The 26,301-nt window shown below is 42.3% G+C and overlaps 1 protein-coding gene across 2 annotated transcripts in view; it reads left to right on the top strand.

The window, feature by feature from the left end:
• Positions 1-26,301, top strand: part of PALB2 (partner and localizer of BRCA2) — a 731,562-nt gene that overhangs the window by 32,572 nt on the left and 672,689 nt on the right. For both annotated transcript variants that reach the window (XM_044089227.1, XM_044089226.1), the window contains exon 4: positions 11,893-13,863. In XM_044089227.1, coding sequence (XP_043945162.1) covers positions 11,893-13,863 — 1,971 coding nt within the window. The remainder of the gene's footprint in view (positions 1-11,892; positions 13,864-26,301) is intronic.

The following is a 26,301-nucleotide window of genomic DNA, read 5'->3' as shown; positions in this document are numbered from 1 at the left end:
CCTGCACATTCCGGTCACTGTTATGGTGAAAGTATAACCTGTCTATTCTATATGGTGATGTGTATACACAGCAGTCCTATGCCTATACCCTTCTGCCTCCAGACTGTAATATGGTAAGGGTGTCTGTCTGGTGTTTCCGAAGGTGTCCCCTCATGATAGCAGCTGGTATGACTGCCACACTCTATACATATTTCTTGTTTCTGTCAGCTTGGATGAGCTGCGTGGGGACTGCATACGTACCAGTGTGGCAATTGCACCCGCTGTATGTATTCCTATATCTCTCCCTACCTCTGCTGTATGGCATATCGCCGCGGCTGTCCCAGTGATGATGACATGGTCTAACTAGGTTAATGCTTTTTTTGTAGCTGTCAACCTATCAGTCTAGTAGTATATATTTCTATAGCTCTTTGTCATGTGTTAAATGTCTGCATATCAAAAAGATGAGGTGGATCTACATACCTTTTCAACAACTTTCCTATATGGCACCAGTTCCTTTTCAGAGTTCTCATCTGGAGAATATGATACTAGTGGGTCTATATTAATTAATTGAAGGTTCAATTCAGTGAATTTCTCTTCATCGAATGTTCATTTCAATGAATGTTCTCACAGAACAAAAATTTAAACATGGAAACAAAGCACTTGGCCAAAACAACACCAGAACAGACACCAACGTGGGGGACTTTGCTTGCCACATACCCACTCAACTGTATACACCTTCTCCGAGATTGCACTACAGTGAGGAAAAGGGGAAATTTGTGCTGCTGGTCACTAATTCCTTTCCCTACCTAAATTTTTCGTGGATATGAATATTCACTGGTTAAGGTTCGCTGAAGTGAACCTTCAGTGAATTAATATAGACCTGGTACTAGCACAACCTCTTTTTCTCACTCATTCCCCACTCTACCACTCACCTACACACTTCCATGTTCACCCTGTTTCCAAGCAGTACCCTAACCCAGTCTTCCTCCTTCCTTAATGCAGTCTTCCTGTAACCAGTGATATCCTTTTGTCCCCAGACTCCCTCTTCCTTTGCCTAGGATCCTGCAAGAAAGCTGTATATACTTTTCATGCACTAACTTGAGTCAGAGGCTTCGCTTATAATTTTATTAATATCCATACATTTAAAGATGCACATCTCGCTTTCTACCCGTCCAGACCTATCTGCTGCTCCTTTGGAACTAGAACCCCCCCCCCGGAGTTGGATTGGCAGATAAAATTAAATGCCTACAATACTTCTGGGTTAAATTCTAGCTGCTAGATTAAAAGTGTCCGTGAAAATTAAAAATGTACTACTGAAATTAATTATAAAAGGTCAGTTATAAAACCATTCTCTCCCCAGATACTCCAGTTCCTTTATATATTAATCCTGCCAGATTATCCCAAGCATTTGTGCTGTTGTTTATAAATGTGGGGGATTATGATTGAGTCACTGATCCTAACTGACTTGTGTTCGAGACATATATACCACGTAATTTGCTCGAGAGGAGAATTTATTGGCATCCTTGTCAGGAACACAAAATAAGTTAGGATGAGAGACTCGATCATAATTCTTTGTAGTATGTAGAGCTTATATCTGCTCAATGTACTAAGAGTTAAAGTAAAAAAGAAAAAAAAAAAGCTTTTAAAGCTGTAAAGCACTTTGTGTTGCACTGTCTTTCTGACAGTGCTCACTGTCAATTATGTTTACACTCGCCATCCCATGTCTTTCAGCTGTCCATTTTTTTTGCAGAATGTCAAGATTTGTGTCTCTTATGTTTGATTTGTTCCTCATAAAGTCTGTTTTTTTGAGAAATTACTGTAGATTGAAGACAATAAATAATGACTAACATTTAGGTTTGAGACTTTGTGTCCATAAGAAAATGAAGGTGGACAAGCATCCCCAGTAGTTGTGATAACTTTTAAGAAAAACCTGTAAAAGCAGGCTATAGCTTTGTTATACTGTAAAAAGCAGTTCCTAGTTTACTTATTTGATAGATATGATGAAGCTTTACCCCAGTGAAAGTTGTTTTTCTTTGCATACTTTAATGATTGATCTTTACTATGTGCATTTTTTAAGCCACGTTAAAGCGATTGCTACTTGTATGGTGTGCTCATGTGCTTGTCTTTAAACGTCTAAGCCATTACAAATATATGTGATAGAAGATAAAAAAAATTTCACAGTATAATCTATAAACTTCGCCAAGGGTTCAGTAATAGTTCCTGCACCAGAAACAATCGGCCTAAATTTAATTGGATCTAGACCTTTATGGGTCTTAGGGAATGCCAAAAATTACTGGGATTCTTGGCTTTTCCACATGTAAATAATTATATAAATGCTCATTAATAGTACCTTGTAGCAGGTGATCATATAAATAATAGCTTATTTTAGAGTGCACAATATTGATTTCATTTAGTGATAACAGTTCATATTGATCTGTTTCCTGTAATATATTATGTAAACAAGAATGGCTATAACCTGACTTTGAGAGGAAAGGAGTTATTTGCTATGTGATAAGGTTATTGGCTGCATATAATAATTTTGTACATTTTAATGACGTTTATTTATTAGATAGCAGACACAGGTTTATATTTAACAAGATTTCGTGTGGTTTTAATTAACAGGGAGAGAGTTTAGAAGGGTCATGTGATTTTTCTAACTATTTAACGAGTGCTAATGAAAGTACAAAGATTTTTGTATTCTGAAGAAACTCGGTATTGACCGAGCGAAAGCGTTTATATCACTGTTTTTTATGTGAAATAAAGTTCCTGATTATCTACAGTTGTTCCTATTACATCGGAGATATCCGGGTCCTGTGGCTATTGGGCAGCATTTTGATTCTTTGTTTGGTCTTTTTCACTCTTCTGCATTTTGTTTTGAACCCATGGTAGAAGGAACGGATTCAGGAAGTTTTCCGGAAACACTAACACTTCTTAAGGATGACTCTGACAACGCTCCCGTAACTCAGGGCGAATTTAAACAGGTTTTGGCCCTTTTAACACAGCTTTCCAACAATATCCATGAATGGAGCACGGAATTGAGCACAAAGTTGCCTGGCAACCAACTACAGCTAACAGAGCAACAAAGGAAGCATGTCACACCTTCTGCGCCGAACGCTAGTAACAGTGTGGACAATGAGATTCCCTGTAACATCCCACAGAGTAACGGCCAGGCTTCTACATCGCATACAAGAACTGGTATGACCCACAGAACCAGAACGGACGAAAATCACAATGAATTTAAATTTGGCGCTTGGACTGTCAAACAGTTCCACTTTAATCAAGGTACTTCAAACATTGGTTTCAACAAAAACATTGTGGACAATTTCAACGGTTTTAGGGACAAATTGTATGCGTTCAAGAGTAATCAGCTTGTGAGAGATCATCTCAAAGAATGAGTACAAGTTAACAGAGTCCCGAAGAGGCTTCGGTTATATAAGTTCCCTAATAGTGCACAACCAGGGACTGTTTTTTATGATCAACTGTGTGAAATTTTTAACAAAGCTGGAATTGATATGCTTAAGTTAATGATTGCTGACTGAGACCAAAGCCGATATTTTGTTAAGAGTTGAACGCTTTGAATCCCAATGTAACTAATGACAATAATTTTACTAGTGTTAAGAAAAACTATGACAATGTATTTTATGAAGTGGACCAATACTGTGTAAAAATACTGAATAGAAAAATTTAAGAAGTTAGAAAGAGACCTGTTTGAATATAGAGAGGGAATAGCTTACCCCACCCCCAGAAGTGGGGGATGGAAGAATAATGCTGATACTGTTTTTGTAGATAGGATGAACGGGACAAATAGTAATAGTAACTATTCTAGACCTGGAACAAAGGCCCTTAGAAGAAGTGAAAGAATAGCGGAAAAGGAAAGGAAGCAGTCTTTCCAGGATTTTCAGCATCCTCCCACCAGAGGGGGGAGGGGGACGAGATACCAACACAAGGGCTGGAACCGCCCCCGAATTGAAATCTGTGGAAATATTAACTTCTTCCACAGAATTACAAAATATTGGTGGTAAACGGGTCATTTGTAGAATAGGTAATTTTACTATATTCAATTTCACCGAACTGATACCCACTAAATATTTTGATTTGTTTTCTAGGGGATTTCATTTTGTTCCCTCTCGTCCCTCTAATATGACAAACACGTTGATTGACAATTTAGCTATATTTTTCAAGGGTCAAACTACCACCAATACAGGATTGACAAGGTTTAGTACTTTTAATCCCTCTATGCACTCCTCCCTTAAGGTTTTCGAGGAATTAGTCGAAAGAGATATTAGGAATGTGGAAAGGTTTAAGAGTAACATTTACCCTGCCAATCTTAGTGACAAGAAGATGAAACTGATTGATTTTTTGAAATGAGAAAAGTGTAGAGTAATGAAACCTGATAAGGGGGGAGGTGTAGTTTTGATGTATATAGTGGACTATGATTCTTGTTTACATAATATGTTACAGGAAACAGATCAATATGAACTGTTATCACTAAATGAAATCAATATTGCACACTCTAAAATAAGCTATTATTTATATGATCACCTACTACAAGGTACTATTAATGAGTGTTTATATAATTATTTACACGTGGAAAAGACAAGAATCCCAGTAATTTTCGGCATCCCTAAGACCCACAAAGGTCTAGATCCAATTAAATTTAGGCAGATTGCTTCTGGTGCAGGAAGTATTACTGAACCCTTGGCGAAGTTTATAGATTATACTGTGAAAATAAATTTTTATCTTCTATCACATGTATTTGTAAGGATTTAATTTAACTTTAGAATTTATGGAAATTGTTCTTGAAAACAATTTCATTCATTTCAATGGGGAGTTTTACCGCCAAAAGAAAGGTGTGGCGATGGGGGCCCCTTGTGCTTCGTTATACGCCAATTGTGTTACACTATTGGGAGCAGAAACACGTCTTTGAGAGTCGATGGTCTGAGTTTATAGGACACTATATGAGATACCTTGATGATATCTGCTTGTTGTGGAAGGGTACCAAGGAAGACTTAAACAAATTCTTGGTGTATATTAATAATAGCACAGGGTTTTTGAATTTCACTTATAATATTGACCACGACAAATTAAATTACTTAGACGTGACTCTACTTAAAGATTATGATAATCCGTGCTTCCAATCAAAGCTATATAGGAAACGTACATTCTCAAACTCATATCTCCACTGATAGTGGACATCCCTTTTATCAGAAGAAAGGGATAGTTAAGGGTCAGATTATTAGAGCATCGAGAATGTCTAGTACTTTTGAAAGTTTTTTGGAGGAAGTTAACATCATTGGGGCATTGTTTAAAGAAAAGGGTTAGCCCAGGATGTTGATTGACCATATGATTCAGGAGGTTACAGTAAACAGAGAGTTGAAGTATTTTCCTTTGTTAGGAACTGGGTTATCTACTCCCGACCAAGACATAGGATTAAAACAACTAGACTCCAAGAATAATTTCATTCGCACTTTTTCCACCAGTTCCCATAAAATTGAACAAATTATTTCAAAACATTGGCCTATATTAGCTTTGAATGAATGATGAAGTAAAACAGTATGTTCCATCCTGCCCCCATTTTGTAAGGAAAAGGGATGCCAATTTAAAGGAACTGTTTGAGAAAAACAGAGATATTGGATCAAGAGCAAACAGGATAAAAGTGGGTACGCATTAATGAAGGTCCTGTAAACAGTGTAGTTTTATGTTTAATCAGGACACAGTTTTTATCCCTTCTAGAAAATTTAGATTTAAATCCACCAACTATTTTAATTGTGGAACAAAAGGGGTGGTTTGTTTAGGAATATGTGTGAATTGTTATAGTTTTTATGTGGGCAAAACGGAGTGGCAATTGAGGAGAAGAGTTTACGAGCATCTTTATGATGTTTCTAAGGGCAAAGAAAACAATGCTTTTTTTAAGCATTCACAGGTGTGTGAACACATGGATGTTTATGGTTTTAGAGCAGGTGATACCAGATTTGAGAGGTGGTAACTGGGAAGCCAGGCTTGAATACCGTGAACTATACTGGCAGCTCAAATTAGACTCCGGAAGGGCTCCTGGGTTGAACGAAAATATTAACATCAGCAGTGTATTAAAGTTAAGAATGGCTCGTTTATAACATAACACTAGCAAGCCAGTTGGTGCTTTGAATGTAATTTGAGCTATTTTAGTTTCTATTTTAATGTTTATTTTAATTTTTATGAATTAAGATTATACATTGCAAAGTTTATATGATGGCTATAACCTGACTTTGAGAGGAAAGGAGTTATTTGCTATGTTATAAGGTTATTGGCTGCATATAATAATTTTGTACATTTTAATGAAGTTTATTTATTAGATAGCAGACACAGGTTTATATTTAACAAGATTTTGTGTGGTTTTAATTAACAGGGAGGGAGTTTAGAAGGGTCATGTGATTTTTCTAACTATTTAACGAGTGCTAATGAAAGTACAAAGATTTTTGTATTCTGAAGAAGCTCGGTATTGACCGAGCGAAAGCGCTTATATCACTGTTTTCTATGTGAAATAATGGTGAAGGTCTTTACCTCCCATGCACAAAGTACAAGGGTTCGATCATGACCTCTGACCAATGCCTGTTTGGAGTTTGCATGTTCTTCCTGTGTCTCCGTGGGATTTCTTTCATGTCCGAAAAACATGCTGATTGTCTCCATTTCAGACTTGCCAATGAATGGAGCTGTGGGCAGCAGCACAGACTCTACATGGTGCCCTAGAGGGGGAAGAGTTGTACAGACCAACCCCTTTGGGCATCTACTGTGGTGCGCAGTATCATCAAGATAGGAGAACATGGATCACAGACTGCTCCGTGGCAGGGCTTGCCACTAGACGGTGTAAAATATGGCTCTAGGTGATTTGGTCATGTTGACTAATGTCGCCAAAATGGGCATGGGTAGTTACTAGTGATAAGTTGATTGAGGATACAGCTTACTTTGACCTATGCCAGGGACCCTTGCTAACGGTGGGAGAGGTGTATGTGCTCCTGTTGGCCAGTGTATGCGCATAAAGCCTAGCAGCCCTGGGTCGATAAGCTACTGGCCGGCCGGTGTCTCCTTGCCCAGCCTGGGATACCTTGAATAGCTCTGTTGAGCGAAAGCTGGATGTAAAACCAACCAACCTGCCAAACATGAACTGAGAATTGCTACCCTTAATGTAGGTTCACTTACAGGACGCAGCTTGGAAGTGGATGACATGATGATATGGAGGAGGCTGGACATCCTATGTATCCAAGAGATGAGATGGAAGGGCAGTGCAGCAAAGCCACTTGGCTTGGGATCCAGACTGTACTACTCAGGAGGAGGACATGGTGTAGGAATTGTGGCGAGAGAGAAGCTTCAGAATGTGGTGAAGAATATCGTCAGAATTAATGACTGACTCATGGCAATCAGACTTCAGTGTAATGATAGGCTGAGATTTTGAATACTGTCCTATGCCTACAGCAGGATTGTCATAGTAAGGAAAAGAGTGCATTCAGACAGCAGTTGCAGGACCTACTAGATAAAGCAGGACAACATGAATTGGTGTTGATAATGGGTGACTTGAATGCACATATCTGGGCAGACAGAACAGAATATGAGGACTGCCTGGGTCTACATGGGTGGGGCAACAAGAATAAAGAAGGAGCAGCCATTCTAGACTCCTTTCTGGCAAATGGCTTGACAGTAGCCAACACATGGTTCAGAAAGAGAGACAATCACAAGATCCCATACAAGAGAAGCCAACATGCAACTCAGGTGGACTTCCTCCTAGTAAGTAAAAGGCACTGGGGTAGAATCCATGATTGCAAAGTCATCCCCAGTGAAACATTCGACCCACAGCATAAACCACTAATTGCCACAGTTGCCTGCAATAGTGGTCAGAGAAGGCTTTCTAAGGTCAACAGAGACCAGGCTGAAGACCTGGAAGCTAACAGGAGAGAAAGTACAAAAGTTCAAGGAATTACTCGGGGCACTAACACCCCAGGAAGAGGAGGAAATAGGTTAAGTTGAACAAGAATGGCAGTGCCTAAAAACAGCATGTGGTAGGACTACAGAAAAGATATGCGACCGAGCCAGGTGTGGAAATAAGGTACATAAGGAAAGCTGGTGGAATGCAGAAGTCCAGGAAGTCATCAAAAGAAAGGAGGAGTGCAGGAGGTGCGAGAGAGAAAAGCCTGACCTGGCTAGGAAGAACTACTGGTTGGCTAACAAAGAAGCTAAGAAAGAAGTTACAATAGCAAAGAATAGGGCTTCAGAGGCACTCCAACTTTTGGAAAGTGACTCAGTAAGTGGCACAAAGAAACTATATCAGGTTGCAAGGCAAAGACAGAAAGATAAAGAAGACAGTCAGACACCCTTCATAAGGAATGCCATTAACAACCTGCTCACCAGTCCACAGGACATCAAAGGCAGATGGAAGGAGTATTTCCAACAGCTTCTGAAGGAAGAAAACCCCACAAAAGCTGTACTGCCCCAGCAACAGCCTACAATGAGAGAAGAGGAGGAGCCCACTTTAGAAGAAGTAAGGACAGCACTAAGGAAAATGAAGTCCGAGGAAAGCAGCAGACTCAGATGATGTCAGAGCAGATATGATAAAGATGCTGTGTGAGATAGGGGAGAAATAGCTCCTGAGGGTACTAATAGCAATGTGGAGAGAAAGGTGTATCGTAGATGACTGGAGAATAAGCATACTTGTGCCAGTGTTCAAGAACAAAGGGGACATCCACACCTGTGGGCAGTACAAAGGCATCAAACTCCTATCACATTGCATGAAAGTTCTGGAGACGGTGATTGATAAACAGATACGCAGCGTAGTAGAATGTAAGATGGGAGATGATTCAGATCAGGATGTAACACAACTGACCTGATGTTTGCAGTGAGACAGACACTTGAGAAGAAGCTAAAGGTGAGGAGAGAGTCCAACTTGGGCATTCCTAGACTTGGAGAAAGCATATGACAAGATCCCAAGAAAGCTAATCTGGGCAGTACTGCAGTGGCTTGAAGTCCCAGAAACACTGGTAGAATTAGTGCAGGCTATATACAAAGACCCAATGACTCCAGTACAGACAGTGTTTGGCCTCACAGAGGGGTTGTCAGTGGAAGTGAATGTACACCAGGGTTCAGCTCTGAGCCCACTGCTGTTCATACTGGTGATGGACTTCATTAGCAAGTAGGTCGGAGGGGACGGATCAACAAAGTTGCTATATGCATATGATGTGGCATTACAGGCAGACTCTGAGCTAGAACTTCAGCAAAGGATAGGAGATTGGAATGCAAAACTGAAGGTACATGGGATTAAACTTAGCACAGATAAGACAGTGGTAATGACAGCAAACTAGGGAATTAGAAGAAGCTGAGCATAGAGATAGAAGGGAAGATAGTGGAACAGGTAAACAGCTTCAAGTTTCTAGGAGGAGTGGTTGAGGAGAAGGGATGTCTGAATGAAGAGATCAGAGCTAGAATCAGAGAGGCTGCAGCCAATTGGCGTAGTGTCAGGTGTAGTCTATGACAAGAATGCCAAAGAAGCCGAAAAGTAAGGTGTACAAGACAGTGGTGTGACAAGTACTACTGTATAGAACAGACACCTGGGCAGTAAAGGCAGAACAGTTGAAGACGCTAGAGGTGATGGAAAGGAAGTGCCTGAGAAGGGTGGCAGGATGCACACTATGGGACAGACTAAGAAATAAGGACATAAGAGCAGAAGCCAAAGTAGGTCCAGTTGCAGAAAATATCAAAGAGAACAGATTATGGTAGTTTGGACATGTGCAGAAAAGCAGAAGATAATCTGGTGAGGAAGATTTGGGACAGACAGGAAGAAGGTAAGAGGAAGCGAGGACATCCAGCAAAGAGGTGGATGCATTGTGTGAAAGAAGATCGGTGATAGTCCAGTATGAGTGTTGAAGACAGGAGTGTGGCACTGAATCGAGAGTTGGCAACAGTTAATACGATACCCCGATCCCATGTAGAAAAAATGGGAAAAAGGGGGCTGATGATGATGAATGAAAATCAAAACAGCAAAACCAACTAGTAAAATCAAGCTGTTCATTGATGCCATGCACTCCATAGTTAATTCAGGGTTTATTAGTTTTGGTTCCAAAGAAGTCTACAAGTAATGTATGAGTAGACAAAAGTGCTTTAACCTATTGTGTATGCTTAACAGCTTTTCGTTGATTTTACTGTTTTGAGTGAGAACTAAACCCTGAATCAACTCTTGTGTGCACAGCTTGATTTTATTAAAGAAAATATATTTCTCTCCCCCACACCCTTGCAACTATAAATATGCTGCCACTGAGACTGCATAACAGTGGTAAAAAGGACAAACCTCTTATCCCACTGTCAACCTCATCTTGGCAGATCACTAGTAATCATTTGAAATGTCAGGACTCTTTGATTGCAGAGTCCTGAAATGTGGAGATTAAAAGATCAAAACTCAAAACTTGCATATACTTTGAGATTGTCATTCGTATTCCATTTTCTCTGAGGTATCAAAATCCTTGAGTCAGTATATATAAGTTTGAGGAATGTGGAGAGCTTGCCCCCTGCAAAAATGTAATTTAAAGGAGAAATGATATTCGGTTATTTTCTTTTCTGTGTTTCAGGACTCGAGTTCAAGTCCTAACATTTTAATAGGGAGCCCAAAACACTCCTGTGTAATTCAGTAACAGTTTAAGAGAAAAATGCAGTCTGTTGAGACTATAGCTTCACTCTGCTTGCATCTAAATTGTATGAAAAATGTTGTCCACAATTCAAGCAATTTCCGTTAAATAAAATGGATGCAGGTATCGCAGTACAAGACATGCCATCTAATGAAAGCTTCTACATGCTCTAACCGTCTGTCCTACACCTCTCTATTCTGATTTCACTATAACCCGTGAGATTTTATAAATGTGCATATAGTAATTTTACCGCAATTCAGCACAGAATACAGTGTTATTCGTTTGCTCTGTTTTGTGTTACACTAGCTGTGTTTGCAGTGATGTTATGTAATGCTGTTTCCTTTCCCTGTGATACTTTGTAGAGCTGATTTTTTCCAGTAATGCTGTAGTATCTGTATATACTACTCCCTTTTTTACTCCGTATTAGTTGTTATATTTCTTGTTATACTGTACAATTCTGGTTGAGCCTGCAGTCATTTCTGATCACTGCTCTACCCTGGTAAACAAAAATAAAGTCAACTGGTAGGTCGGAATTGGATGTTTTGGTTCTGAGTGCCATTCGTTCCTTCAGTGGCAGGTGACAGTTGGGTGTTGTTTCTAAGTACCACGTCCGACTCAATTCCATCACTTAAAGTGAGAGCTGGCAGTTGGGTTCCAAGTACCACCTAGGGCTCTCTCATTCTTTAATTGGTTGGTGAGAGGTGGGTGTTGGGGTGCCGTAATTATGTGTAGAAGTGTTTTTTTCTTTTATCCCCCCCATGCATGGCATGCAAGGAATGTTATTGCAGGCTTGTAAACAGCAGACTTGCCATTTAAGGATGTCTTGTCAGAATTGTTAATTATGATGATGCGTAGTAATGTTGCTTCTCCCCTCCACTCTTCCTCTTGCAGAAACCCCATCCCTTCTCCTAGTAGAGTAGTAGGCCTCCATGCCATTATTCTTGCCTGTATCATTTTCCCCGTCCTCTTATTCAGACCTATGAGCATCTGGTTTCCTGCTGTTATACACATCATTGACATTGCATAGGAGAGCTCCCTCTCTGTACTGTGAGGCTTGCCCATTATTTGTTGTTCTTGACAAAAAATGTGATTATAGTTGTAAAATTTGATATAGTTGCAAATGTAGGCATCCTGTATTTCCTTACCACACACTTTGTTGTTTTTACTTTTTTTGTCACAAGAAGCTTATTGCACAACAATTTGTCTTGTGGAAGTAGTTTTTTCTTTGACTAACTTTGTTTTTTTTTCTTTTTTTTAATATACTGTACAGGTACTTCAAATGAAAGCTCCCCTGATACAAAGAATATAGCTTTGTGTGATGGTCTGGATGCCAGTTTTCCACATGCTCATCAAGATAAAAAAATGACAGTTACTTTTAATCTTGAACCAGAGGTTATTAATCTGAATAGCAGCCCTCAGGATATTTTATCCAGTGATGTAATGCATGAGGACCCTGGAAACATTTCTTTAGTACTAGTTGAGCAACGATGTGGAACAGAAGTGCAAATGTATGTTAAAAATAGAATGAAATTGAAATCCAGTAGACGTAAACTAAAAGAGAAGGAAAGCAAACCTTTACTGAATAATTCACCAGTATTTGACAGCATCTGTAGTAAAATTTCAGGAAAAGAAACAGACTGCAATAACAGATGTAGGGGTTCTCCGTTTTTTGAAAAGAGCGACAATAAAAATGCACAAGACTGTGCTAAATTAACAGCAGTGAGTTTTGGAGACAACACAATAGGTATTAGCTCTGTTGGAAGCCTGGAGGATGCCTTTTTAGAGGACAACGGATGCAAGACTGTGGTTCAGGCAGCTGCAGAGCCTGAATTAGGCTGCTTTTTCAGAAGTCCTCTATTTGAAATCAAACCTACTCCAAATGTCTTGAATATTAATAACCACTATTCTTCAGATACTGATATGTGCAAAAATGAAGCTGTTGAATGTTGTCACCAGCAAACTGAAGACAAGCTAGTACTTAATAAGACCAGAGGCAGTAAATGCGTGGCAAAACATTCCAGAAGTGCGTTCCCCGCTTCTGCACCTCTGGTTTCTTTTGGAGATCCCACAGATAAGATGGTCAGCAGCAGAGATGATCTTATTAAACATCATGATGAAAACCTCTCAGGTGGTGCTGAGGTGGCAAGTTCTTCATGCCCTGACACTCAGGGAGACACTAGTAAGCATCAGCACTTGGCAGATATGACGAATCAGCCTGAAGTTGGTTCTAATACATTAGAAAAATCATCCACTGCTTTAGTAGAAAACCCATTAAGCTCTTGTACATTGGTTGAAGGGCTTCTATTTCCAGTTGAGTATTACATCAGGACAACACGGCGCATGTCTGCATGTCAGAGACAGGTAGACTTGGAAGCTGTAATTTGCAGTCAGTTGGGTAAATCTAAAAAAACAGGAAAAAGAAAAACTAGATCTTCTCTTTCTGCAGAAAGTAAGGCTGATCTAGACACATCTAGAAGGGAAGAATCCAACTTCAGTCAGACGTTGCCTATCATGGTAAATGAACAGTTTAATTCTGCAGACCCTATCCTACCAGATAGTTCTGTGCCCTGTCTACAGATAAATGAAAACCAGCATGTAGTCTGTATCACTGCATCTAATATGCCAAATATGAAAATAGAGGAGGGAAAAGAAACAAAAACGGGAAGGAGGAGGTGCAGCGCAAAGGCCAGAAGGTTGAGTAAAGCTAGTACGAGTCATCTGCAGAATTCTGTAAATCAAATAGATAATAAAGGAAAGAAAGATGGTGTAGATGTACATTGTTATCCAAGTGACTCTCAGAGTGAAAAAGAGAACTGTTTAGAAGAGGAGAATGCTCAATCAGCACTTGGTCGAAAAAGGTCTTCATCTTCTCCATTAGACAATGCACTACAAGTGAGTAATGCTGAAAGTGACTATGGGACAAGTACTTGTACCGTCAGTGCACACAAGAATGGCACACAGGCACTTAGAGGACAATGCCTTATTCCGGAGCACATCCAAAATTCCATTAATGGAGCCACTGATAAAACATTAAGGACATCCCGGGATGTGCTAGAAAGCTGGGCACTTGATTCTGAAGTAGATGCCACCCAAACTGTATGTCAGACACCTGTTAATTTAGTGACTTCACCTGTTCTCCAGAGCCAGCAGTCTGATTCCAGAGGCATGCCACTATTTTGTTTCTCAGAAGTTGATGCTGTGGTCTCACCTATGAATCTTCATCCAAAAAAAACACCTAAAGGTTTGTTGTGATATACTTACTTTTAACTACTTTCCAATCAGGAATGATTATGATGATGGAGCAGGGTGTTAGCATGGGGAATGGTGTATGCTCTTTTAATTGTGTATTTCTGTGTCCTGTGATTTCTTTTTTTTTTTATGTATGTGTATGGATGTGTGTGTAATATTTATTTATTCTGAATTGTGGTAGTTACATTGCTATGCTGTGATGTCCTTCTGTTCCCATGTTGTAGTATTCTTATATGTGGGATCTTCCGCCTCAGGCAACCTGAACACCTAGCTCATATACAAAAGCTTAGCTTGGCTTGCGTGGATCATCACACACATGGACCATAAACCATGGGCCATAAATGTGACATCCGCACGCACAGACCTCAGAACGTCTCTGCCGCAGTCGAATGTCAGCTTGCTCGTTCAGCTCTGCGCTACTGACTCCGACAAAGATAAGTGCCCCTTTAGGGAATACTTTTGGCTAAAGCTTAGGTTGCTGTATAGGTTTTATTTAGCTGATTCCATCCATGTTGCATAGGAAGGGAAAATGTAAGTGTGGTCATCAAATTCCGCACAAAGACAGCCACAACCTCTGCTTGTTTTGCTTGGGCCCGTCCCAGGATTACAAAGCGTGTTTCATCTGCCAGTCATCTGTCCCTAAAACACTGCACAGCCATCTCGCAGCCCTTAAACTCTTTGTAAACCAGCATCTGAAGCGCCTGGCTCTCAGTATGGATCCTGAATCAGCCGTCTCGTCCAAGGCACCAAAAAAGAAGGCCAAGGTGGTTAGGCATGAGGCTGCACCTCTGAGTACAGATGTCCTGCCAGCTTCTGGTCTAGGGGCTGAGGAATGTCCTTTAGGTCTGGCGAATTTGGCGGTTACCATTTCGGAATCTGCCCTTGTCTCACACGTCTCCGATGTCGGTGGGAACCAGGTTTGCCTGAACGGCCAGTATTACTGTCCGCCTACGAGGAAGGCGCTTATCCCCCTGGCCTGACATCTGATAAATAGGCCTGTTCCAACTCTTAGGACTCCTTCCCTTAAAAAGAAGCAAAAGACTGAGCACATATCTTCCCCAACAGAAGATGTGCCTGACTGACAGGCATTCTCCCAGTCCTTATTTCAGGCCTTTTTGGCCCTAAGGCCTATGGCTTCTCATTCTACTGCTCTTCCAACCTTGAGCCATAGGCCTGCTTCTGCTGGACCTATGCCACTACCTCATACTGAAGAGGAAGACTCTTCCTCCTCCTCCTCCTCTGATGAGTCCCTTTTCTATGCCTCACAGGTAGCTTCACCGTTAGAATACTGCTCTCCTGATGAGCATTATTTGGAAGGGGATTCTCCACCCGAGGACATTACCTACTATCTGCAACATGAAGGAATATTAAAAAAGTGGGATACCACCCAGATGACAGAGGTGCAGAAGAGATATTTTGAGTTTCTGCAGATGGAATCTCCCTCGCCCTCTGCTATCCTGTAATTCCAGCATACTTGGATGCCTTTGCCTGTGCTTCCAAGACCCCTGAATCTCGGCCACCCATCCTAAAGAAACCAGACAGGTTCTACAAAGTTCCTGAGGACTTTAAATTCCTCATTAAACCTCCTATGGCAGACCCTGCTATGATTTGCTGTCCCAGCAGACAAACCATCCAGGCAACTTCCTTCTTCTTTCCTACTGCCATCAGATAAAGACAATAAGGTGATGGACAGATTAGAAAAGAACATTTACACTTCTTCAACCCTGGCTTTTAGAGCCATCACTTACCAAACCCGTATGGTTAAGTATGTTCTAGACCTAGTCTCCCAGGCCTCAGCACTGCTCTCCTCGATGCCACACTCTCCAAACAAACCTCAGGTTGCCTCTAAGCTCTCTTTGGCTGCCCAAGTAGCCAGGCATTCCATTAAATGTGGCTACGATGCTGCTGAAGCATCAGCTAGATCTGCATCTGCCTCAATTCTGCGCTGGTACTCCTGGCTCAGGCTACAACCCCTGCCAGATAATTTTAAAAACAAAGTCATGGATGCCCCTCTTGACAGCACGTTCTCTCTTGGAAAGCATTCAGCAGAACTTTTTAAAAATCTACAAGAGAAAAGCAAAGAGATGCAGGATCTCAAGCATCTCTGTCTCCCCCGTCCCTAAGTTTCATAAGAACTACCCAGCCAAGCCAAGTTTTGTCAGAAAGGCCTCTGGTCCCCCTTCCTCTAAACCAAGAAGAAGTACCAGGAAGCCTTCTTCCTGCAGGGCTGGCTCACACTACTCCAAAGACGGCCCATTCCTGACAGACCTAACAACGCATGACTGGCTAGACACCCTTTCCTAATCTTCCCCTTTCTGCCAGCCTCTCTCACTGTCTTTCCCCTGTGGCATCAGATCATCTCAGACATCTGGGTTCTTTCAATTGTGGAAAGAAGGTATTTCATGACTTGGCAGGAAAAGCCTTCTCCAAAAGGTATTCCCCTCCCTCCAAAAACCCAAATCCATCTCGTACCTCAGGTGATTCAGGATTTGCTCCAGCAAGGTACAATAGAGAGGGTTCCCCCTGGACAAGAAGGTCAAGGCTTCTATTTCAGGCTCTTCCTACTCACAAAAAAGGATGGCCCATGGAGACCCATCCTGGACCTGTCCCTTTTAAATTCCTTTCTCCAGGTACCTACTTTCCACATACTATTCCTACAAACCCTTCTTCCAGTCTTGACATCCAGTGCCTTTATGGCCACCTTAGACCTGAAGGAGGCATATCTTCACATCCCTTTCCAACCACACTTTCACAAATTCCTGTGTTTTGCTGGGCCTTCCTCGCATTATCAGTTTACTGCTTTGCCCTTTGGTTTATCCACAGCACCAGGGGTATTTACAAAGTGCCTAACCCCAGTAGTAGCCTTCTGCAGAACAAAGGGCATGCAGATCTTCCTGTACTTGGACGACCTCTTTATTCGGGCAGAGAAGGCAAGTACCTTACAAAGACAGCTCACATACACAATTTCATTCCTAGGAAGCCTGGGATTCACTGTCAACCTACTCAAGTCCTCCCTTACTCCATCCCAAGACCAAATTTTCTTGGGTTGCAGAATAAGGACAGACCTGATGAAGGCCTTCCTCCCACCAGAAAAGGTCAATTCTCTGATCAGCTATTTTCAGGATCTACTCCTAGTCAGCTCGATTTCAGCCAGGGAATTTCTTCACCTCCTGGGTTTCATGGCAGCCACTCTTCCCAGTTGCCCCTTGCCAGGCTACACATGAGGATGTTCCAGTGGTACTTGAAGAATGTTTGGTCCCAGCACTCACCCCGCAGACTTTCAGGTGCCCTTCCTTCCCTGCCTGATGAAGGAAATAAGGTGGTGGATTCAGCAAATTCACCGGAATCCTGGACTCCCATTGCAGCCTCTCTCTCTGCAGATAAACAGATGTACACAGATGCATCAGATCTGGGATGGGGGGGGGGGGTCACTATGAATGGACTCAATGTGCAGGGTCAGTGGGAGCCCCGCCTCCAGAAAAAAACACATCACTGTCAGGGAAATGACTGCTCTTTTCCTAGCCCTGAAGGCATTCCTCTCATATATCCAGGTCCCCTCAAAATCTTCACAGACAGCCCCACAGTTCTGTGGTACATCAACAGGCAGGGTGGGACTAGATCTTACTATGCAGACCGGCCATACAAGCATGGGAGTTGGTTACTCACTCCAGTATAACCCTATAGGGAGTGTACATGCCATCAAAGAACAATGATCAGGTGGATGCCCTTAGCAGATCATTGTCTCAAAATCATGAATGGATGTTGCACAGAAATGTCTTCCTGGACATAGTCCACCAGTGGAGCACTCCACAAATAGATCTGTTTGCCTCCCCCCCCAGAACAGACAACTACAGCAATTCTGTTCAAAGTACTCCTCCCCACAAGCTTGGAGAGTGCACACCTTCTCAATTTCATGGAAGAGGATGATGTTCATTGTGCTTCACTGTTGCAGTCCTTACAAGTATTATAGAGTTCCTGATTCTCATTATTTCCTTTTCAAGAATCCTACTGCAGATCCAGAGATTATTTCTCAGGGCCCTAAAGGTGTTAGCCATGGTTGCTAAAAAGTCTATTCCTTCTGATGGGGAATCTAGGGCCTTGGATAGGTGGGGTAAAAATGTTTATACTTCTTCCACCCTGGCTATTAGGTCTGTTAATTGTCTTTTTCATATGCTTAAGTATCAACAGCATACTTTGGAGGGCATTAAGGCTAAAATTGCTGGTGTTCCTTCCTTGATGGAGAGTAAGGACATGCAAGATTTATTGAATTCTGCCACTCTTGTCACTAAACATTCTCTACATTGTGGAGGCTTCTTGCAGGGCAGCAGCCACTGGTTCTGTTATTAGAAGACATGCTTGGTTCAGGGAACAGCCTCTTTCTGAACCTGTCAAATTTAAATTACTGGATGTACCTTTGCACAAGGACAATCTTTTTGATAGCAAAGCAGAAGTAGTGTTGAAAAAGTTGGAGGATAAGGCTAAATCTATGCAAACTGTTAAGGATTTTCTGCAAGTTCAGCCTCCTCGGTTTAGTAGGCATTACCCTTCTAAGAATTGGACTTTTCCTGACCCTAGTAAACAGGGTTGCACTAGGCCTAGGAGTTACAGGTCTTCTAGGGGACAGACTTCCACCCCTCAAAAGACTAAGCACTGGCAGTCTTCCTCTTCAGAATCGGGGAGTTCTATGCAAACTTCCCAAAGCAAGCATTCCCAATGACTCCGGTCTTCTCTGTCAGCCTCTGTGGGTGTAGGGTTTCCTTTGGGGGGAAGGTTAGCCATTTTTGCAGATGTCTGGTACACCATCACAGATGACAGATGGGTGCTCCAAATAGTATCCCACGGCTACAAGTTCTCCTTTCACACCTTCCCGGTTCACCAAGGATACCCAGATAGCCCCCCTCTTCAAAGGGCAGAAGCAGAAAAACAAGTTTCTTCTTTGCCAAACCTGGGAGCAATAAAGCCAGTTCCTACACTACAGATAGGCCAGGGTTTCTACTCAAGACTTTTCGTGGTTCCCATAAAAGGGGGCACCTGGCGCCCTATTCTGAATTTGTCCATCCTAGACACTTTTCTCGTGATTCCCAAGTTCAAAATGCCCCATCTTCAGCAGTTGCTGCCAATGCTGGCCAAGGATTCCTGGCTGGTGACTTTGGATCTCAAAGAAGCTTATCTGCACATCTCAGTAAGGGAAAGCTACAGGCAGTTCCTTTGCTTCAGGGCGGGGAACAGGCACTTCCAGCTATCTGCACTGCCCTTTGGCTTATCTACTGCTCGCAGAGTTTTTACAAATTGCCTTGTTCAGTCATTGCTATTTGCAGACAAAGAAACATTCAAATTTACCCTTACTTGGACGATTGTCTTATTCAGGCAAACTCTCCAAAGCAACTTCTAAAGGATTTGGACTTTGTAAAGAACCTTCTCACCTCTTTGGGCTACACTATCAATGAAAAGAAGTCAAAGTTATTACCCACCAGCGAGATTGTATTCCTGGGAGCGAGTCTGAACACAGCCGCCCAGATGGTATCTCTCCCTCAAGAGAAACAAATGGTTCTTTCAAATTACTTCCAAGAATTTGGCAAGCATGACCCAGCTCTCTCTGCAAGGCAATTCCTGCAAGCCCTGGGATTCATGGCTTCATGTATTATGATGATTCCATATACAAGACTGCATATGAGGAAAATTCAGTGGTACCTCAAAAACCTCTGGTGTCAACACACTCAGGATTTAGACTTGATTCTTCCTCTGATTCCCTGCCTGCAGACGGAGTTTCTTTGGTGATCGCTGGCCTGTGCACAGAACAAAGGCGTGCATTTCTGTCCATCTCCTGCCAGCCAGACTCTCACCACAGATGCCTCGGACTACGCTTGGGGAGCTCATCTAGAGGGCAGATGAATTCAGGGGACTTGGAACTATCAACAGGTTCATTTGCACATAAATCTGAAGGAACTGATGGCAGTCCAGCAGGCCTTGATGGCTTTCAAGCATCTTCTCTCTCCTTGTACTCTTCTAGTAAGGACAGACAACACCACAATTATGTGGTACATCAGCAAGCAGGGAGGGACTCAGTCTTACCCCCTGTGCAGACAAAGCATGATACTTTGGTCCATGGCAGCTTCCATGGGCATTCATCTGATAGCTCATTTTCTTCCAGGAAGGCTCAACACCTTGCAGACTGGTTGAGCAGGCAGGTCCTGGGTCCTCACGAGTGGCAGCTAAACAAGACTATCTTCTATTGAATCATTCAGTGTTGGGGTGCTCCCCAGGTGGATCTGTTCTCATCTCCGACCAACCACCTTCTTCCAACCTTTTGCACCAGGGATCATCACGACAAAACTTGGAAAGTGGATGCTTTGTTCTTCCCCTGGACACAGCTTTCGATCTATGCATTCCCTCCTCTGCCTCTTCTTCTTCTTCCCAGAGTGCTGTTAAAGATAAAGGACGAAAAACCAGGGGCCATCCTCATAGCTCCAGACTGGCCCAGGCAACATTGGTATCCTCTACTTCGCAGTCTCTCCCAGTCTCAGCCTTGGCATCTTCCCCTGATACCAGATTTCTTGGTCCAGGAGGGGGAAAAAATTCTGCATCCTCATCTTCAGACTCTGCATTTGGCAGCCTGGCTCATAATTTAAACCTTTCCTAACAGGTGGTTGAGGTCTAGTACTAGGAAATCCTATGCAGATAAGTGGAAAAGATTCGCATTTTGGATGCAGTCTAGAGGGGAAAACCCTTCTCAACCTACTCTTCCTCTTATTCTTGACTATTTGGCAGGCCTACTTAATGGCGAACTTTCCTTTTCTTTTATCAAGATTCATGCTTCAGCTATTTCTGCTCATTGTTCCTTTGAGCATCCCATTTTCTCTCATCCCTTGATGAAACCATTCCTCAGGGGAGCTAGCAATTTAAAGCCTCCCAGAAGGGCACCTACTCCTGCTTGGGATCTTAATTTTGTACTTGAGAAACTTACTCTGCCTCCTTTTGAACCAGCTGCCTCAGCAGATTTGAAATTTCTCTCCTGGAAAACTGCCTTTCTCTTGGCTATTACTTCAGCTAGAAGAGTTTCTGAGCTGCAGGCCTTAATGGCAGTGGAGCCTTTTATCATCTTCCATGTGGATCGGGTTTCTCTTAGAACTAATCCCTATTATGCCTAAAGTGGTTTCTAGCCTGACTCTTAACCAGTCTATCCATCTGCCTACCTTCGTTTCTAATCCTCAGAATAAAGGAGAAAGGTTACTGCATTCCCTGGATGCGCATAGACAGTTTAGATTTTACCTGGACAGGACTAAACCTTTTCGAAAGTCAGATCAGTTGTACAGTTTTGCTCCTGGAACTCGGGGCAAAGCTATTTCAAAGCAGACCATTTCTAAGTGGATTGCTCATTGTATTCACTTTTGTTACTTACAGCATGGCAAGGTTCCTCCACAGAATATTAGGACCCATTCTACTAGAGCAGCTTCTACCTCAGCAGCTTTTTTAAGAGGTGTACCTACTAGGGACATCCTGGAAGCAGTTACCTGGACTTCTGTCCACACTTTCACTAAACATTACAATTTACCCTTGTTTTCTAAGTCCAGGGCTGGTTTTGCCACTGCAGTGTTGCAGGGCATCCTTACCAACCCTTAAATAGTGGGTGTTCCTCCTCCCTTTTGTTTTTTTCCTGGGCTTTGGGAATCAACCCATTTTGTAAGGACTGCAACAGTGAAACATGAACATAGTACAGTTGTATACACTTACCATAAATGTAGATGTTCGAGTGTATTCACTGTTGCAGTTCTGGTTCCCCCCTTCCATCCCCCTTTTTTCCTAGGGCACAGACTGGATTTTTATTTTCCTGTTCTAACCTTTTTTGGGGGGCTCCTGACAGTTAAGGCAAGAAAAACTGAGGAAATGGCATCGGCTGCCTTCCTTTGTACCTGACGTTAGGCTTAAACCGAAGGCAGCCGACATTGTATACCAAGGACTTTGGTATTCTGGCCGACTGAGGGCTACTGGGAGCCGGATAACCCATTTTGTAAGGACTGCAACAGTGAATACACTCTGACATCTACATTTATGTTAAGTGTACACAACTGTACTTTCCTATATGCTTTCCCACCCTTCCCCCTAATAGAGAAGGTCCTGCTAAAAATTCAGGACAAACCAAAAATCTTGCTGGTGACCCCTTATTGGCCAAGGCAGCACTGGTTCCCTCTTCTGTTGTCACTAGCCAAGGGCAGTTACCACAATTTGCCTCACAAGGTGGACCTCTTCACACAACACAAGGGATCTCTCATACACTCACACCTGCAAACACTCAGTCTTACCCTATGGGTGATAAACTTCTGATCCCTTTCAGACACCTTTACTCAGAGGACATGCCATCTGTCCTGCAGGAGGCCAGGAAACCTAATACTAGGAGATCCTATTTGTCCAAATGGAAAAAGGTTCTCATCTTGGTGTCTTAAAAGACAACTATACCCCTTTCAAGTGATTATACCTCTAGTTTGTGAGTGTGTGTGAGCTCCTAAAGTCTGAACTTTCATATTTTTCAGTGAAAGTCCACTTGTCTGCTATCTCAGCCTGTTTCCCTCTTGATCCACCCTTGTTATCCAGATTACAGGTGAAGCTTTTTCTCAAGGGGGTCCTTCACATCACCACCAAGGAAACCCATACCTCCTCCTTGGGACTTACTACTACCCCCTTTGAACCAATAGCTTCAGCCACATTAAAAATTTGTACCTGGAAAAACTGTTCTACTAGTATCCCTGACTTCAGCCAGAAGAGTCTCACATTTGCAGGTGCTCATGACTATCCCTCCTTACCTCATTTTCCATAAGGATAGGGTATCTCTGTGCACTTATCCTTTCCTTCATGCCTAAAGTGGTCAATTAACTTTCCCTTAACCAATCTCTCCATCTACCTACGTTCTTTCCTTCACCACAGAATGACAGAGTGCCCCATTCCCTAGATGTTCATAGGCAACTTAGTTTCTATATGGATAAGACTAGGGACATGAGAAAGTCCAACCATCTCTTTGTATCCTTTCACCCCAGGACTTGGATATCCAAAACTGTTTCTGCTACTTCCATGGAAGACAGTTGCCACATGCCGTGAAAGCCCACTCCACCAGAGCAGTGGCCTCCTCAGGGGCTTTCCTTTAAAAGTCTAAGATATAGCCATCCTTGAGGCAACAACATGGTCCTCAGTCCACACTTTAACACTATAAATTGGATTGCATCTCTAGAGATGGGGCAGGATTAGCCGAAGCCATCCTCCATGGATTCTTGGAGACTAACTTCTTCCTCAATCCATATCAGAGGTTTAGCTTTGGTACTCTCCTACATGTGAGGATACTGCAACATGAAAATAGGACACAGAAGAATTATGTAAAATTGTACCATAACCATAGATGTCCTTCTCTTCCATGTTGCAGTATTCCTATCCCTCCCTCCTACCCCCTGTATGACCTTTTCCCCTATCTGGAAGGCATCTTTTCAGCTGATCTTAGACTATTGTCCGACGTGCGGATGTCATATTTATGGCCCACGGTTTATGGTCCCTGCGTGTGATGTCCCATGCACCTTACAGCAGCCAAGCTAAGCTTTTTTATATGAGCCAGACGTTTGGGTCGCCTGAGGTGGAGGATCCCACATATGACAATACTGCAACATGGAATAGGAGGACATCTATGGTTAGGGTAAGATTTTACACAACTATTCTTTCTTTCTGCATTGCCACCTTTTTTAGCATCATGTGTTGCACCAATTAGTGATATGTACTGCTGTATGTAAAATATTCTGATTCAACTGAAGACAGAGTCTATGTAAAATACTCTGATTGAACTGAAGACAGAGCCACTCTGATTCTTGTTCCTGCAGTGTTTTTCTTTCCCCATGCATGATGAACTATACGCTGACATGTCCTGGTACTGAATATTGCTACCATTTTTCTTCACTGAACACACTAATGTGCTGCTTACAAATTTTGATGTCTGGTAGCTGGCTAGCTAGTCTCTTCCTTTTTTAAGCTAGTGCATTAGTCCATCCAGTAGTACTTTGTAACCAGTCACCTGGATGTGGGGCATTGTTATTGTAACTGATTCTCAGGGGGTTTTATTTCAGTGGTTAGTAAAGTCTTGCGTGTTTTTCAGTGTGTGTGTGTGTGTGTGTGTGTGTGTGTGTGTGTGTGTGTGTGTGTGTGTGCATGAGTGCACATTTATTTTCCTTTTGAGAACTCTTGACATCTTTCTTGGCCATTTTCCTTAAGGCAGTGTACCCATGGCACTACTTCAGATCATCAGGTGTTAGACTCACCTTTTAAGGGCTTTTGAATCAACTCTCCTGAGTCATAAGGAACTAATGCATGGAACATCATAAAATGGCATCTGCTGTCTGAGCCATTAGAAGCTGAGTGAGGTCATGAAATCATTTGTAGGGATTCAGGATATCTGATGTTCTTCGTGTTTCACTGTTGCAGTCATTACATTTGGGTAATCTGCTTGCAAGTTGCCCTCAGTCGGCCTGATTAACCAAGTCTTGGGTCCTGTGTCGGTTGCTGTCCCTTCTTCCATTATGTCAGGTCGTCAGGGGTATAAAACATGCAGCCGATTCCATTACATCAGTCTTTCTTGCCGTGCAGTGCCCGAAGCAGAAGCAGTTTGCACGTGCCAGTTGGCTGACTCCTGAAATTTTCATTTTCGAGTTTCAGAACCGAAGTCTTCAACTAAAAGCTAAGTACCCCGTTGGGGAAACTTTTTCTTGCTCCTTCCCGATGTCTGTAAAAGTTAATAATTGCATTACATGTGGAAAACAAATACCTCAAAAAATGTTTCATTCGTACTGTATTCCTTGCCTAGGCCCTGACCACGACGTACCTTGTTGGCTGTTTTGTGCTTTATTTAATCAACGCACTATCCGTCATCGGTATATTTTTGCCTCTAAATATTTTGGATATCGATTTAATTATCAAGAAATGTCATTGGTTAGCCATCTGACTTACCGAAATTCTGAAAAAACGCAGATAAAGACAGAGACAGGCTACCAAGGTCCAAAACTGCTGACGACGCTTCTCCTAAGCCAGTCGCCAGTACTCAGTGAGGTGCTTTCGCAGCCCCCTGATACCCGCTACTTCTGATCCACAGGCCTCTACTGAGACCCATTCGGAGTCTGGTATGCCGTGAGATACTTCAACTATGGAACCCGCGGATGTGTCTACCTTGGATGGGTCCGGAGCCGCTGTGCAGGCACCGGCTTCTGAGGGTGTATTCAGGCCTACAGACTTGCATATTAAATCAACTCCTCCTTCATTAATAAGGCCTAAATCTCGATCCATGTCTCCAAAACCGACACCTAGGCAGCATGCTCAGGCCTCTATGCCTGAACAAAAAAATTATAAAAATGGCTGAAGATCTAATAACTCTAATCAGGGGTAACCCCCCCCCCCTCCCCGCCAAGTGGCCTAGGGCTGAGCTTGATTATGAATCCTTATTATCAGGATTCTGTTTTTTCTGATTATTCTGATGACCTTGATTTGTCCATACCTACTTATAAGGATTCTGATGCAGAAGACTCTATTCCCTGTGCTTCCCCTCCTGAGGATTTTTCTTTTGGGGAAACCTTACATACTCTGAGGGAGCATTTTCACTGGGAAAGCCAGGAATTTTCAGATTCAAAAGAGGCTTAGGGATTTCCTTCCCCTATCTCAGCGTAGGCCTTTGGATATTCCTCCTGTACTAGACATTGTTGTTGATGCTTTCTCGGAATCCAGTTTGGCCCTGTAAACCTGACAGATACTGCAGGGTCCCCGAGTCCCATAAGTTCCTTTTCAAAAATCCTATTGTGGATCCAGAGACTATTTCATAAGGGCCCAAGGGCATTAAGGCTTCTACTGCTAAAAATCCTACCCCTTCTGATAGAGACTGCAGGGCGCTGCATAGATGGGGTAAAAAAGTTTATACTTCAGCAACCTTGGCGATTAGAACTTTAAACTGCCAATTTCATATGTTAAAATATCAGCAACATGTTATTGGACTACTTAAACAGAAAATGATGTTGATTCTTAACTGTGTGGACAATAAAGACTTACAGGATTTAATGCATTCTGCTGTACAAGTTGGAAAACATACTTTGCAATGTGGCTTTGATTCTTTAGAGGCCTCTTGCAGGGCTGCTGTTACTGGGTCTGTGCTTAGAAGGCATGCTTGGCTTAAGGAGCAATCTTTGCCTGATCATGTTAAAGCTAAATTGTTGGATGCTCCTTTAAATCAGGTCCGCTGTTTGGCAACAAGGCTGAAGAAGTTCTTAAAAAGATGGAAGATAAAGCTAAATCTATGCAAACTGTTAAAGATTTTTTACAAGTTCAGCCTCCTAGATTTAGCAGACACTGGCCTTCTAAGAATTGGTCCTTTCCATCCCCTTCCAGGTCTTTTCAAGCCAAACCCAGACACAGCAAAAAC

This window comes from Protopterus annectens, chromosome 12.part0, assembly GCF_019279795.1.
Source record: "Protopterus annectens isolate FY-2018-M chromosome 12.part0, PAN1.0, whole genome shotgun sequence".
Taxonomy (NCBI): Eukaryota; Metazoa; Chordata; order Ceratodontiformes; family Protopteridae; genus Protopterus; species Protopterus annectens.
This window is presented reverse-complemented; position numbering and strand designations above follow the sequence as displayed.